Source organism: Coturnix japonica, chromosome 1 (assembly GCF_001577835.2).
Source record: "Coturnix japonica isolate 7356 chromosome 1, Coturnix japonica 2.1, whole genome shotgun sequence".
Classification (NCBI taxonomy): domain Eukaryota; kingdom Metazoa; phylum Chordata; class Aves; order Galliformes; family Phasianidae; genus Coturnix; species Coturnix japonica.
In genome coordinates this window covers 129,835,203-129,850,520 of record NC_029516.1, presented here as the reverse complement: position 1 = coordinate 129,850,520, position 15,318 = coordinate 129,835,203, and the positions used below count along the sequence as shown (strand labels likewise).

The 15,318-nt window shown below is 62.4% G+C and overlaps 3 protein-coding genes across 3 annotated transcripts; 1 reads left to right on the top strand and 2 right to left on the bottom strand.

The window, feature by feature from the left end:
- Positions 1–541: 541 nt before the first annotated feature.
- LOC107307993 (zinc finger protein ZIC 5) lies at positions 542–3,127 on the bottom strand. The gene is made up of 2 exons (XM_032442018.1): positions 2,782–3,127; positions 542–1,480 (listed from the first exon to the last, which is right to left on the bottom strand). Exons 1-2 carry the CDS (start codon positions 3,113–3,115, stop codon positions 1,029–1,031), a joined length of 786 nt encoding a protein of 261 aa, XP_032297909.1. The 5' UTR covers positions 3,116–3,127; the 3' UTR covers positions 542–1,028.
- Positions 3,128–3,556: 429 nt separating this feature from the next.
- LOC116652955 (zinc finger protein ZIC 5-like) lies at positions 3,557–4,098 on the bottom strand (the record flags this gene model as incomplete). Its single annotated transcript, XM_032442711.1, has 1 exon — positions 3,557–4,098. A coding segment is annotated over exon 1 (489 nt), but the record flags the coding sequence as incomplete, so codon positions are not given.
- A 6,134-nt stretch (positions 4,099–10,232) lies between these two features.
- On the top strand, positions 10,233–14,453 carry ZIC2 (Zic family member 2). The gene is made up of 3 exons (XM_015851505.2): positions 10,233–11,294; positions 13,276–13,439; positions 13,626–14,453. Exons 1-3 carry the CDS (start codon positions 10,298–10,300, stop codon positions 13,893–13,895), a joined length of 1,431 nt encoding a protein of 476 aa, XP_015706991.1. The 5' UTR covers positions 10,233–10,297; the 3' UTR covers positions 13,896–14,453.
- The last annotated feature ends 865 nt before the right edge of the window (positions 14,454–15,318 follow it).

Sequence of the window (15,318 nt, the reverse complement as noted above, 5' to 3'; positions counted from 1 at the left end):
GCCCCGGGGGGTAACGCGGGGAGAGCCCTCCCCCCTTCCCCCCCTTCCTTCCTCCCCCGGCGGCCCCAAAGGACGAATGGAGCTCCTCGGTGCAGAGGTGCGGGGCTGCAACTTCTCCCCTTCCCCCCCCCCATAGACACTAAACAAAATGAGAAGTCACCCCCAGTGCTGCCGGTGCGCACCGTCGGGGATGCGGGGAGAGGAGAGAAAGGGGGGGGGGGAGGGAAGGATGAGCCGTGGGAACAGCACCTGCCCCAACGGGACCGGGCACCGCCATCATCGGCTCCCTCGTTCTTGCTGGTATTTTTTCCCCATTGCAACGAACGTATCGCAGCGTCATCCCCGGTGTCAGGCGGCAGCGGGTTCCTCTCACTCCCCGGTGCTTTGCGGGAGCCGTAGGGAAGCAGAACGCGGAGGAGCGGTACCGAAACACCGCATCTTTTATCCCTACAGCCGTGGTACAAAGAAGGGAGAAAGGTACCGACCGGGTCGGGCCAGAACCGGCGGTTCAGAAGGGAAAGAGAATTACACAGAGCTGCACTGCAGGAGGCAAAAAAACGGCGTTTATTTTGCGGCATTGAGCACCTCCCCGGGCCGGCTGCGTGGCCGACAGCGCTGCTGCATTCGGCCGCAAACCTGCCACCCCCAACCGGCTGTGGTGAGGCTGGGGGGGGCGGGAGCAGCTCCAGGGCTGGGGGGGAGGCTCGGGAGGCACAGGGCTGGGCGGCTCAGAAGATGAGAGGGTCTCATCTGGATAGGAAAATGGGGGGAACTCGTGGATGGGGGGGAGCTGTGCCCACTTACAGCCTGCGTGCCGCCTGCCCCCCCCATCCCGGCTGCCTCAGCCTGGGGCACCTCCTGGCCCCGCGCCCCTGCAGTGGGTGGCACAGTCCGGTGTGATCCGTCCGTACCGAAATGGGACACAACCGTCCGAGTCTCTTTAATTAAATTAGTGCCCGTACAAACACCATAGGGTTTCGTACACGGAATAAATAGCGCGAGTCAAACCTGACGGCCTTCCCGCAGCCCTAGGGGGCAGCCCGGCCCCCCGAGGTCCTGCGGGGCGCGTCCCCTTCGGAGCCCGGCGAGACGGCGCGGCTGGGGGGGCTGCGCGGCCGCCTTCCCCCCCCGGCCTGGCAGACGTACCACTCGCTGAGGTCGGTGACCGGAGGGGACAGGGCGGCGGCGCGGGCGCGGGGAGGCTCGGGTAGGGGCTCGGCACCAGGGGGCAGAGGGACGTCGGGGGGCCCCGGAGCGGCGTAGCCCGGGGGGGCGGGCGGTGGAGAGGGAGGAGGCGATTTGCAATGGATCTTCATGTGCTTGCGCAGGGAGCTGGGGTGAGTGTAGGACTTGTCGCAGCCGCGGATCTTGCAGTAGTACGGCTTGTCGCTGGTGTGGACGTGGGAGTGCTTCTTTCTGTCGCTGCTGTTGGCGAACTTCCTGTCGCAGCCGTCGAACTCGCATTTGAAGGGCTTCTCCCCTGCCGGCAAACAGCAAAGTGATGGTTACAGCCCGGCCCCGTATCCTACCCATCCCGGCGGCAGCTCCGCACCCTCCTCTATACGAAGCAACCCCCGGGCTGCGAACAGAGCACTGAGACTGTAGAAACCAAAAATGAAACCCAAAACCAAAAGAAACATAAAATCCAACCGCCGACCCCCAGGCCGGCCTCCACCTCTTTTGCTCTCGGCAAACCCTTCATTAGGACTCTAATGAGCGAAGCCACACATCGCATCACAGCAATACCTCCTTGAGTGTCCTCCCCCCCCGGCACAACGCTGCAGGTTGGGAAGAGGGGTAGCACCTCTGTGGGCACAAAGGTCGAGGCATCACCCCGTGTCACCCCATGTCATCCCGCATCAAGGCGGCCAGAGGCCCCTTCTCCCCTTTGCACCAGGGGATGCTCTCATCACAGTACAGTGGATCTATATCAGTGCCATCGTGCTGCTTCTATAGGAACACAGCCCTCCGCTGCCCACCATCACATCGGGGGCTGTGGATCCCTCGAGGGGTCGGGGGAGAGGGGAACCCTCTCCCCCGGCCCCTCGAGGGGTGCACAGCCCACGGAAAACTGAGTGCAAGCAGCAACCTCCCCTCATCCCCCCCGATCCTCCCAGCTCCAAATCAGATAAACAAGATAAACAAGACATAAATCAATGAATCTCTGCTTTCCCAAAGTGTCCTCCGAGGAATAGCAGTTATCCTCCGCCGTAAACCCCAGCTCCGTTGAGAAATAATACTAATACTAATAAATCAATGAAAAAAATAACGGGGAAAAATATATATAAAAGAAATAAAAAGGAAAAGGATAAAGCTTTGAATTCTCGCACGCAGCCCCAAAGGTCTCCCGAAGCGAAGTTTCCTCAAAGAATAGGGAGCCGTTCCCCGATAGCCCCGACGGGGCGGTCCCGGCGGAGAGCAGTGGGAGAAGCGGAGCCTCCGTTGTGCCCCGACGGCTCCGTCCGTCCTCTCCCCGCTCCGCCTCGGGGCTGTAGCTGCGGGCGGAGCGGTGCTGCCGAAAGGGGGATGGGTACCGGGTTGGGGGGGGAAAGAGGGAGGGAGGGGGGGGCGAGCACATGCGCGTCCGTGTGTCCGTGCGTCTGTGTGTCGGGGCGCACCGTCGGATTATTTATTCATGACAAAGTCACATGTCCGACGGTACGTAGGGAAAGTGGAGGGGGGTGGGGGGGGGAGGGAGAAAAAAAAGAAGAAAAAAGACGACAAAAAGAGGACGGGAAAAGGAGGAAAAGGCGCGGCCGGGAGGGGCGGAGGCACACCCACCTGTGTGAGTCCGTTTGTGGATCTTGAGGTTTTCGGACCTGGCGAAGACTTTGCCGCAGCCGGGGAAGGGGCAGGGGAAGGGCTTCTCGCCCGTGTGAACGCGGATGTGGTTGATGAGTTTGTACTTGGCCTTGAAGGGTTTGCCCTCGCGGGGACACTCCTCCCAGTGGCACACGTGGCTGCTCTGCTCGGGTCCTCCAACGTGCTCCACGGTGACATGAGTCACCAGCTCGTGCATCGTGCTGAAAGTTTTGGAGCAGGGCGTCCCTCCGCCCGGCGGCGGTTCGCCGTCGATCCACTTACAGATGAGTTCCTGCTTGATGGGCTGCCGCATGTAGCGGAAGAAGGCCCCCGCCGCCCCGACGGGCCCGCCCGGGGGGGGCGGCTGCCCTCGGCCCGCGGCCAGGCCCAGCCCTCCGGGTCCGTAGCCCTGCATGGCCGCGGGGCCGTAGTGCGGCTCGGCGCGGCCGTACGGTTCCGGCCGCATCTGCCCGTTGAGCGGCGGCGGCGGGAAGGCGGCGGGGTGCGCGCCGTCGGCGGGGCCGTAGGTGCCGGCGGCCGAGATGAAAACGCCGTGGGGCGGCGGGGGCGGGAGGCGCGGGGGGGTCCCGTGAGCGGCGGCGGCGGCGACGGCGGCGGCGGCGGAGGAGGAGGAGGAGGGCAGGTCCCGACGGGGGAGGAAGTCGCGTCCCGCCGCCCCCCCCGTCGGGCAGCCCGGCAGCGCGGCGGCGGGCGGCGCGTAGGCGACGGCGGTGCTGGCGGCGGCGGCGGCTGCGGCGGCGGCGGCTGCGGGCGCGGCGAAGGCGGCTGCGGCGGCGGTGAGCGCCTCGGGGGCGAGCTGGAGCGCGGCGGGCTGCGCCATGTGCTCGGGGCCGAGCGGCGTCAGCGCGCCGCCGGGCTCCGCGTCCCCGGGGTGCGGGTGGGCAGCGCGGGGGGGGTGGCCGTGCGGGGCCCCCGGCCCCGGGAAGCGCGTCATGTGCGGGTGCGGATGGGGCTGAGCCGCTGCCAAATCCGCTAATCTCGGGGTCGGGTTCCTCTTGCTCAAAGGGGGCTCCATAAGGACACGGCCGGGCCCATCTACGTTGGCTGTTGTTATTTTTTTCCCTCTGCCCGCCTTCAAAAACATGTATATATTAAGCGGCTCTTTAACTTCTTTTGTCTGCGCTCCTAACTCCGCGTATCCCCGGCCCCGCTCCGTCCTCCAGCGATTGGCAGAGCGGCTCCCCACATTTGAGCTGCACAGTGGGAAATACGGTTCGGACATGGCACCGGAGGGATTGGACGGCTCCCGATGATTGGCAGCGGCCGTCGCAGCGCCATTGGCTCCCTTTCAGGCCTCGGCTCAGCGGGGATCCGCCCCCGCCGCTCCCCGCCGCCCCCCCCCGGAGCCGCACTCGCAAAACTTCGCGCGGGGCCCGACGGGGCGCACGGGACCCAGCAGCACCGGGAGGGGGAGCGACCACGGGGGCTCCGGGCTCCGGTTCCCGTGTGCAGGGTGGGCTCCGAAGGGCCGCGGTGTGTTCCTTGTGCAGCGTGCGTTGTCGCGGCCGATGCCGGTGATTGAAAGCGCTGCCGGAGGAAAGCAGCCAATGTTTGCCTAAAAAGAAGGCGGCGGGAGGAGGGGGAGGAGGAGGGGGGGATTCCTTTCCTTTAGAAAAGAGCTGAGCTCACAGCGGCGGAGAGGCACGCGGCGCACGGGAAGGAGGAGGATGGGGAGCCCGTGCCCAGAGCCCGCTGCATCCCTCGGGCCTCCCTATTCAAACTGAGGGCGCCGATACAGGGGGGATCGCCAAGTTCCCCCCCCCCCGGTTTCCCCCCAAGCCCTATTTCGGCCACAGGGATGCTGGCACAAAGCGGCCGCGGCTCCACAGCTGCAGCGGAACGATGAACCGCAAAGCATCGAGATGGGGGGTGCTGCCGTCGGTGGGGGGGTGAGGGAGGGTGGGCGAAGGACACGGGGAGGCGCCGGGAGAACCTCTCCACGGTGCCCACCGCGGGAGCGGTGCCCTCGTCGTTGTGTCCCCGCGTCCTTCGGCTCTGTACCCATGGGAACCGCGTTACCCCCCCCATCCCCTAAGCCGGGCTCTGTCGGTGCACGTCGCGGGTCGGCCCCACTCCCCGGTCGAACTACGTGGTGCAGAACACGGGTAAATAAATCCCGGCCCTTTACTGGAGACTCGCGATGGTTTTATGGCACAGTAAAGCTTCCCTCCAGCTCCCTGTACATCAATATGACTACGTCCCTGGGCTCGTGTCCCACGCACGCACACACTGACCGCCTCCCACACACACCGCGGTGTCATGGGGCGCCGGGAGCGCGCAGAAGGGGAGCGCGGCCCCGCGCACGCCTCCTCACCCGGCCCTCGTTAAACGCAGCGTGATAGGGATCTGTCATCGATTTAATATGGCTTAATTCAAATCTATCCCCCCGATCAATTTCTTTTTATGAGGGGCCATAAAACAAAGAAAATATTTTACAGCCGAATAACAGGCGGCCGACCCGCGGCTGGCAGCGGGGAGGCTCGGCCGGGCCCCACGTGGAACCGAGTCCGGCTCCGCGCATCGCTGCAGACACGGGGTGGGAAGGGGTGGGAGGCCGCCCTGGGGCACTTGGAGGGCTACAACCCCGTCGGGGCCTTCCCGGCTCTGGTCCAGGCCCGGCCCGAGCATCGTCCCCGCGAGCACTTTGGCCTTAAACCCGGGCTCGGGACATCGGCTCCGGAGTGTTTTCCACTACGTTTCGTTGGGGATGCTCTATGTAAATGTATGCTAATGCTCACTAGAAGTATTTACAAACAATCGTCTTTACTGCACCTCTTATTGATGGTTAGGGAGCGGGGAGAGATATTTTGTAGCGGCGAAAGCGTTCTGCCGGGGCACCGCTCGGAAGAAGGCACAGCCCTCCTCGGTAAAGCTTCCAAATCAGCGCAGGTCTGCCTAAATCCATCACCCCGCCCGACCAGGCCCGGCCCGGCTGCTCGGAGCGGCCCCCATCGTGTGTGGGCTGCCCCGTGCTTGGGGAGAGCGGCCGGGTCCGCCTCGGCCAGCGCGGGGCCGTGCGCGTCCTGCGCGGGGTTGCGCGCATCCTGAGCCGGGCTGCTTTGGCGGCTGTTCCACAGCTGCCGGGAGAGGCCGGGACGTGCGGGCAGGGCTGGGAGCCCTCCCCATGGAGGAGGACAAGTGGGGCCGGGCCTCGGGCGGGAGGGGACAGCCTTTGGGAGGGAGATCCTCTGTAGAAGTCGCGCAGTTGCCATTTTCAGCGCGCACTTTGACGGGGAAAGCGTGGCCCGTTTTTCCCGGCTCGTCCCCTTTGGGAATTTGTTCAGACGGGGGCAGAATAAGAAAAAAAGCAACCCCTCCTTCCATTTGCTTCTATATGTGTTCGAAGAGAACGGAGGGAGAGGGGCGGCCTGGGGAAACCCGGGGCGCATTTTGGTTGCGCCCTCTCCTCTCCTTCCTCTCTTCGCAGCCGAACGTCGCCCCCGGAAGAAGCTGTTGAGATAAATCAAACGGTGACACTTTGACGGCTTTTCTTGTACCCGCAATATGGGGACCATATGGCATTGTTATTTATGAATGACAGCAGAAATTGTATTACAGCGCCCATCGAGCGCTGTCTCGGCGCTGCTCCTCCGCCACCGGCACGGACGCGGCCACCCCCGCTCCGAGAGGGGCCGCCCGGTGCCCCCGTCCCCGCGGCTCTGAGCCGGATCCGCTCCTGCGGGGGCTGCGCCAGAGCTGTGCAGAGGGACGGGGGGCGCAAATAATTGCGCTTAAAGTGCGCGGCCGCAGGCGCTGCCCTTCGGCTGGCAGCGGCGGCGGCAACTTTATATATATATACATATGCATATATACGTCTATAAATACAGCAATACGTATGATTGGCATGAGAGAGAGGTGCTCCTTCCCTCCTCGAGAGCAGGTTTAAGGGGGAAAAAAAAAAGAGAAAGAAAAAAAAAAAAGGCATTTAAAAGTTGCGGCTTTGGCTGAGATTTTCACGATTTCCCTTTTCCTTTTCACATGGCGCTGCCGTTGGAGCCGACAAAGAGCTGCTGTCCCGAGGTGCGTTTCACAGAGGGAGCTGCAGCACCGCACATGTGGGCTTCACGGGTCAGAGGTCGGACGGCCCCGGAGTGCGGAGCTCGGCCCCATCAAAGCCGACTGCAGCTCCGTATAGAGCCGTGAGAGCGGCGGGCGGATGGCGTCTGCGGCACGGACAGCGTCGCGTTGCTTCTCCCGGCCCCGTTCTCCACGCTCCGACCCAGCCCGGCCCGGTTGTGGCTGTCCGGCCCCGTCGCAGCCCCGTGGGCACGGGTAGGGGTGCGAGGAGGCACGGCGGGGGTACGCGAGGCACGGAACGGTGCCTCTTCCCCAGCTCTCTCCACGTTGGCAGCCGGCAACGGTAGGAGCTGTTTTAAAGAGAAATTGGGAATGCTTACAGACAGAGGGTGCTCCCAGCAGGGATCTGCAGGTCAGGAGAGGCCAGAAACCTGCTGGGGAAAAAAAAAAACAATAAAAATTAAGATTAAAATTAGACCTGAAGTTCTGTCCATGGAGGAGAGCTTTGACCCGGCTCCGTCTGCACGGAGTGGGGCTCTCTGCCGCATGGGGAAAAGGGGCCGCGGTGCCTGGAGGGATAAAGATACTCTCGGGGGATGGCCATGCGACTTTGAACTTGGAACGGCCCCACTGCGTCCTGGGGATGCGGCAGTGGGAGGGGAACGGAACGTGGCCGGGCCGCAATAGTCCCAGTGTGCCCCGGTGGGGAGAGAGGGGACGGGGTAGGAGGGAAGGGAGGGATGGGAGAAGGATGGAAAGAGAAACAGGGAGGGAATGGGAAGGGAGGAAGGGAGAAAGGAAGAGGAAAAGGGGGAAAAGGAAGGAAATTAAAGAAATAAAAGAGGAGGAAAAGAAATAAAAGAAGGAAGGAAGGAAGGAATAAAAGAGAAGGAGAACGAGGGGTAAATCCAGAAGGTAGACAGATATTATTTGTATGGTTATATATATATATATTTCTCCTTCTCCAAACCAATAATTCATTTGGGGTTTTTCTCGGAGCCTTTCGGGTTCCTTTCTGATCCGAGATGCAGTCACACTTTCTGCATTTTTCTCTCTCCGAAGTCCCGGCTCCTGCTGAGCTTTGTCCACATGCAGCATCGAGGCACGGCTTCGGCCTCTCCCTCACCTCGGGGGCACCTCCAGGCCCTCCTCCTCCTCCAAACCCTTCCGGGGAAGGAAAACAGTTTGTCCGCCTTCCTTGCCCGCAGCCCGGGCTGTGCAGGGGCCGGCTGTCAGCGGGCACGGATGGAGCGGGGCTGTGGGCTGCGGGGCGGGGCGGGGGATGGACGAAATCTCGGCCCGGGCAGAGAGCAACAGAGCGACACTGTGTATTTCGGACAGGGCTTGGAACATGTTAACTATTTGGTGGCAGCAGTGGGGGAACCCTCTCTAGCAATCCTACGCTGTAGATAGTGCTACCTTTTCCTTCTTCCATTCCTTCCTTCTTTCTTCTTTCACTCTTTCCTGCCTTCCTTCCTCCCTTCCCTCCATTATTTCTATCCATCTATCCATCTATCTACCTATTCATCCACCCATCCATGTATCCATGTATCCATCCATCCATCCATCCATCCATCCATCCATCCATCCATCCATCCATCCATCCATCCATCCATCCTCTCTCTGAGCACAGAGAAGCCAAGATCCAGCGGGATACAGCCCCACTGTACCACCATAACACCATACCGCTTTCTTAATGCTGAAGAAGCCCCGTTCGGTGCTACCCGTGCCCCCAGCACAGCTCGTGCCCAGACGTGTTTTTGTGGGGGAGGGGGGAAGGGGAAGAGCTGACCTGCTCGCTTTTCTATTCCCGCCGTGAGAGGATCCGGTTTGCCAATAACAATGGCGGGGAGGGGAGGGGGGGGGGGGGGGGGGGGGGGGTTAGGCCGGTTTGGGTTGGTTTTGTTTGTTTGGGTTTTTTTGGTTTCTCTTTAAAGAACGGAACGAGAGCGGAAGGCTCCCGGAACACCCACCCCGGGACTCAGCACAGTGGAGCAATCCCGCCCCGTGAGGGGTTCGACGGCCGCCCCGATCCTGTCCGGCGTTCCTTTCTGTGTCCATCCCCATCTCAGTGCGTTTTCCCCCGGCCGCGGCAGCAGGACTTCAGCTCAGCTCCCCCCTCTCCCACCCCCTTCCAACCCCGGCCCCGCTCCCTGAGTCCCTCTTGAGCTTCGTGTGCCTGAGCAGAGAGGGGGAAGGGACTGCAGGGTGGGGGAGCGTCCCTCCCTCCGTCACCACCTGAAAAAATAAAGATTAATAAAAATGGGGGGGAAAAAAATCATTTAAAAAGAAATAAATTAAACCTCTCCCCTCCCCCTCCCCTCACCCCTCCCCCGTGTTGATGCTCGAAGCCCCTCGCTTTGTTTGTTTGCTCCCCAGGCACAGCGACATCGCCCGTGCGTGCGGCTTTCCCCACAACACCGCCCCTTCCTTTCGCCGTCCAAAATCCGAAGGGGCGGCCGGGGGGGGTTGGGTGGAGGGAAGGACGACCGAAGAAGCCCCGGGCGGGCCCACCGCTGCCGGGCGCTGAGCCGAGGGGAAGGGGCTGCACGACCGCTCCGCTCCGTGCCGGGCTGTGCCGGCGGGGGCCGGGTGGGGGCGGGCGGGGCGCGGGGCCGTCGCGCTGCCATTAGCCGGGGCCGGGGACGCCCGGATGGACGGGGCGGCCCGGGCCAATGAGCGGGAGCCGGGAGAGTGACCGGGCGTTGTTATAGGGGCGGCGGGAGAGAGAGGGGCCGCCAGTCCGGGCGGGGAGAGGGGGAGCGGCCGGGCGAGGGGAGGGGAGAAAAATAAAACGCGGCCGCCTCGGCAGCACCCGGTGGGATAAACAGAGGCGGCGGCGGCGGGAGCGGGCGGAGAGAGACTGAAGCTCGGCGGCCCCGAGCCGCTCCGCGGCCCCTGCTCCCCCCTCCCTCCCCCATTGTTTTTAATCCGGTCCGGACCCCCCTTCCCCCTCCCCTCCCACGCCCCTCCCCGAGCTCCTTTCCTCCGTGGGAACCCGCGGCTGCCGCGAGTCCGCTCCGTGAGAGCCCCGGCGGGGCCGTGTGTGTGTGTGTGTGCGTGTGCACGCGTGTGCTTCTCGCGCGTGCTTCTGTGTGTGTGTGTGTGTGTATCCGTGTGCGCGTATCCGTGTGTGTGTGTGTGCCGCAGGGAGCGGCGGGGCCGCCTTCCCCCCCCTCCCCGCGTCCCCGCCGCCAGCCCCGTCCCTCCCCTGCTCCCCCTCCCCTCCCCTGCCCGCCCCCGCCTCGCCTCCTTTAATACACTTTGGTTCTCCGCTCGCCTTTGGACTCTGCGCTGCCCGGGCTCCGGCTCCGGCTCCGGCGGCGGCGGTGCGGCCGTGCGGGCGGAGGCGGGGACGCCGCGGCTGCCGGGGGGAAGCGGCGCGGGCGGCGGCGGCGGCGGCCCCGCTCCGGGCGGGCGGCGGAGCGGCGGATCGGAGCGGCGGAGGGACGCGGCCATGCTGCTGGACGCCGGCCCGCAGTTCCCGGCGCTCGGCGTGGGCACCTTCGCCCGGCACCACCACTCGGCCGCGGCCGAGATGCAGGAGCGGGAGCTGAGCCTGGCGGCGCAGAACGGCTTCGTGGACTCGGCGCACATGGGCGCCTTCAAGCTGAACGCGGCCCCGCACGACCTCGCCGCCGGGCAGAGCTCCGCGTTCACCCCCCAGGCGCCCGGTTACCCCGCGGCCGCGCTGGGGCCGCACGCCGCGCACGTCGGCTCCTACTCGGGGCCGCCCTTCAACTCCACCCGGGACTTCTTGTTTCGCAGCCGCGGCTTCGGGGAGGCGGCGGCGGGCGGCGGGCAGCACGGCATCTTCGGGCCGGCGGCCGGCGGCCTGCACCACCCGCACACGGACGCTCAGAGCCACCTCCTGTTCCCCGGCATCCACGAGCAGCACGGCCCGCACGCCTCGCAGAACGTCCTCAACGGACAGATGCGGCTGGGGCTGCCCGGGGAGGTGTTCGCCCGCTCCGAGCAGTACCGCCAGGTCGCCAGCCCCAGGACTGACCCCTACGCGGCGGCGCAGCTGCACAACCAGTACGGCCCCATGAATATGAACGTGGGCATGAACGTGGCGGCCCACCATCACCACCACCCCGGTGCCTTTTTCCGCTACATGCGGCAGCAGTGCATCAAGCAGGAGCTGATCTGCAAGTGGATCGACCCCGAGCAGCTGAGCAACCCCAAAAAAAGTTGCAATAAAACTTTCAGCACCATGCACGAGCTGGTCACCCACGTCTCGGTGGAGCACGTCGGGGGGCCCGAGCAGAGCAACCACGTCTGCTACTGGGAGGAGTGTCCCCGAGAGGGCAAATCCTTCAAGGCGAAGTACAAACTGGTCAACCACATTCGGGTGCACACGGGGGAGAAGCCCTTCCCTTGCCCCTTCCCCGGCTGCGGGAAGGTCTTCGCCAGGTCGGAGAACCTCAAGATCCACAAACGGACGCATACAGGTAACGGGGGGAGCCGTGCGGGAACGGACACGGGATGGTCGCGGGGCAGGAACCGAGGAAAGGGGGGATGCGGGAGGGGAAAGAATAACACGGGAGAAAAAACAGCGAGAAGACGAATAGAGGAAAAAATCGGAGAGAGAAGAAACAAGGGAGAAAGTCGATAAGGAAATAAATAGGGAAAGAAACTGGGGAGGAAATACATAAGGGAGGGAATTGGGAGGAAAATAATAAGAGAGAAAAACAACGAGGAAATAAACAGGAGATAAATGATAAAGGGAGAAAAAATAACGGAGGAATAAAGAGGAGGAAAAAAAAGTCAGCGACGAAACGGACACGGGAGAAAATCGGGGAGGGAATAAATAGGGAAGAAAATTAGGGAGAAAATAAATAGGGGAGAAAAATGGGGAGAAAATAAATAGGGGAGAAAACGAGGGAGGAAATAAATACGGGGAAAAATCAGAGAGAAAACGAAGAAAAAAGAGAAAATCAGCGAGGAAATAAATAAGGGAGAAAGTCGGGGAGGAAATAAACAGGGCAGAAAAGCGGGGAGAAAAAGAAGAAGGGAGAAAGCGAGGAGAAAACGGACTCCCGCGATGCTCGCCGCAGCCCCGGTCCCGGCTCACGGCCGCGGGCGTTGGGCTCCGTCCGCACCGCATCCCCACGGCCCGGAGTTCGCGTTCGTGGGAGCGGAGAGAATGGAGCGGGGCCTCGGCCGGGCCCTACGGAGGGGCGGGCGGGGGTCTGAGGGTGTGAAACGCGGCGGTGCATGTGTGTGTGAGTCGGGAGTTGCGGGATCGTAGAGGTGTAGGATCGCGGAATTGTGGGGTTACGAAATTGGGGGGCCGCAGAACAGTAGGATGGCGGAATGTAGGACCGCAGAGATGTAGGCTGGCAGAGCTATAGGGTCACAGAACGGTAGGGGAACGGAGCTGTAGGATAACGGAGCTGTGGGGTCACAGAGCTGTAGGAACACGGAGTTGTAGCATCTCGGAGCTGTGGGGTCACAGCACGTCCCGGGCCGGGCGGGACTCGCGATGTCCCCGAGCCCAACTCAGGGCTTCGCTTTGGGACAGAACTCGGCTGTCGGGAGCCCGCCCGGGCCGTGCTGTGTCGGAGGATGAAAAGAGGCTCCTTACGGACGGAGAGAGCCCCGCGGCCGGCCGAACCCCGTAGGAAGTGCGGCACGTCCCTCTCTGGGAATGCTTTCCATTAAATTTAAATGGTGTGAGCAAGGCAATAAAATTTTCTCGTTGGTGAAAAAAAAAAAATCAACGCCCAAAACAAAGCAAAAAAACAAAAAACAAAAAAAAACAAAACCAAACCCAAACCAACCTAAACGATATAACCTCCCCCCTTCAAAATAACAACAACAAAAAGTGTTTTTAGAGTGTCACCGAGCTGCTGCAGGCCGGTGCGTGAGATGATGGGGGGGAACGGGGCACGGCGAGAGTGGAAGGGCCGGGGATACCCCGGTGAGAGCCGCAGGGCCGAGCCGAGCTCGGCGCCGTCTGTGAGCGCCCGCCGGGCCTGAGCTCGCACCGCTTTCGGAGCGAAAGACCGAGAGGCCCCGGGTAGCAGCTCGGAGAGCTCCGAGGAGCGGCTCCGCGACCCTCGGCGCCGCGCTTGGGCTCTGCGGACGGCTGCGAGGAGGAGGCGTTTGTGTTGCCGACGGCGTTGAGCGATAAGCGCTTCCTTAACACGGAGTTCGCCGCCTGAGAAATGCCTGGGGAAATTAAACGAAGTATTTCACGGCCTCTTCGTTTTCCTAGCGGACTTGTGCTCTTCGCCACTGTCCGAACGCGGGGCGCTGCCTGGCCCTAAAGCCGCCCTCGGTATCGGTTCCTTGGCGGGATGCGCGGGGCCGAAGCCGCCTCGCTGCTTTTTCTCCCGTCTCCTCGGCCGCGGGAGCCTCGCGGGGCCGGGTCGCGCTTGGGGCGGGTGCCGGAGGCCGAGGCCCGTCCCGACCGCTGCTGTCTTGCAGGTGAGAAGCCCTTCAAGTGCGAGTTTGAGGGCTGCGACCGGCGCTTCGCCAACAGCAGCGACCGCAAGAAGCACATGCACGTGCACACGTCGGACAAGCCGTACCTGTGCAAGATGTGCGACAAGTCCTACACGCACCCCAGCTCCCTGCGGAAGCACATGAAGGTACCCGGCCCCGCAGCCGGCGGCGGGAGGCGGGGGGGCGGCCGTCCCGCTCCGGGCACCCCGTCGGGGCGGCGGGCGGCGGGCGAGGGGCCCGGGGGCGGCGGGCCGGGACAGCGGCGGGGGGCGGCAGAGCCTGGGGGCCGCCCCGTCCCCCCTCCACCCGGCGCTCTTGCCTTTGCCCCCCAGGTTCACGAGTCGTCCCCGCAAGGCTCCGAGTCCTCGCCGGCCGCCAGCTCCGGCTACGAGTCCTCCACGCCCCCGGGGCTGGTGTCCCCCAGCGCCGAGCCGCAGAGCTCCACCAATCTCTCCCCGGCGGCGGCGGCTGCGGCGGCGGCGGCGGCGGCGGCCGTGACCGCCGTGCACCGGAGCGGCGGCGGCGGAGGCGGAGGAGGGAGCGGCGGAGGCGGCGGAGGCCACAGCGGCCTCTCCTCCAACTTCAACGAGTGGTACGTGTAGGGCCGCCGGACTGCTCTGCGGCCCCGCCGCCACCGCCCATCCCGGGCTGGAGGAAGCGCTCCCGGAGCCCCGCTCCGTACAGAGCTCCCTGCGCTGCCGGTCCGCGGCCATCAGTCGGAATCGTTTCTGTTTTGTTTTTGTTTTTGTTTTTTTTAATTATTATTATTATTATTATTTACGAACGCTTTAAACCAGCAAAACAAAAAAAAATGAAGAAAAAAAAAGAAAAAAAAAAAAAGAAATTTCTATGTAACTGCGTGCTGGGAAACGCGAGGGAACAACTCACGAAAGAGAGGAACGGAAAGGAGAAGAAGAGAGGGGATAAACACAACGCAAACGGTGCCCTGTGGAAGCCCCCGGGGGCGGCGGAGCGCGGTGCTCCCTCCGGAGCGGCGGACAAAGCAGCGCCGCGGCCCGGCCGGCCCTGAGAGCGAGAGGATCGGCCCTGCTGAGCCCCGAGCCCTCCTCTCCCTCCTCCTTCGATTTCCCTCCGAAGAAGCGAAGGACTTTGTTTCTTTTCTTCCTCACTCCCCTCCTTCCCTTTCCCCTCCCCCCCCCCCCCCCCATGAGGCTGTAGTTTTTTTTTTTCACTGCATGCTCGGGAAAAAAAAAAAAAAAAAAAAAAAAAAAAAAAAAAAAAAAGAACAAAACATCAAAGTAACGTGGAAGAAGAAGAAAAAGAAGAAGAAAAAAGCAAACAACAACAACAAAAACAAACAAACAAACAAACACAGAAATGGTTTCTTTTGTACTTGTGATCTCTTGAATATCGTGTTCCTTTCCAAGAGGCGACTTGATTGTAAACCGCATCTCCACCGTACCCGGGGAAGAAGTGCCGTGCCAAAGTCCCGTCCCGCCCCGCGCTGTCCGCTGTTTAGCTGGGTGCCGTGTGCTGTCGTTAGTGCTTTGCCGTCCGCTCCCTTAGTCCTGGTGGGAAGGTTGTGAGGAAATCAGCGTCGTGCCGTAGGCTTCCCGTCCACCGCCCTCCTCCTGTAAATACCCGTGACCATATTTATCCATTTGTAATTAAATTATGGTATTAACTTGCTACAGAGGAAACAGTATTTATAAAGAATGTTTCTTAACTATAAATATGTACAATTGTGAGCATAAACTGTTTCAGATTTTTTATTTGAAGGTTTAAGTGGTTTCATCCTTTTCTTGTGATATGTTTGGAGAGTAATGCGTACAGAAATATAATAAAACGTGTTGAAGCTGCACACGGGCCGTCGCCTTTTTGTGCCGAGGGCTCTCCCGACACACCGGGTAACTAAACGCCCTTCGACGGCCGCCCCGGAGAGAGGCAGGGGGGGATGGGGGGCAGTAACGTGTCCTCCTGGGGAAGGGCCTCGTACGGAGACGCCGCTCTGCCCTCCGCCGTCTCCCCGATCCTCCGCCTTCTTCAGGAGGCGACGACGAGGCC

Bases quoted from the DNA above. Each gene is read 5' to 3' on its own strand.
- LOC107307993 (XM_032442018.1), bottom strand. From the start codon at position 3,115: ATGCGGCAGCCCATCAAGCAGGAACTCATCTGTAAGTGGATCGACGGC. The intron at 1,481-2,781 runs GTGGGTGTGCCT...GTTTGCCGGCAG, and splicing joins CCACAAACGGACTCACACAG to GGGAGAAGCCCTTCAAATGC.
- ZIC2 (XM_015851505.2), top strand. From the start codon at position 10,298: ATGCTGCTGGACGCCGGCCCGCAGTTCCCGGCGCTCGGCGTGGGCACC. The intron at 11,295-13,275 runs GTAACGGGGGGA...GCTGTCTTGCAG, and splicing joins CCACAAACGGACGCATACAG to GTGAGAAGCCCTTCAAGTGC. The intron at 13,440-13,625 runs GTACCCGGCCCC...TTTGCCCCCCAG, and splicing joins CCCTGCGGAAGCACATGAAG to GTTCACGAGTCGTCCCCGCA.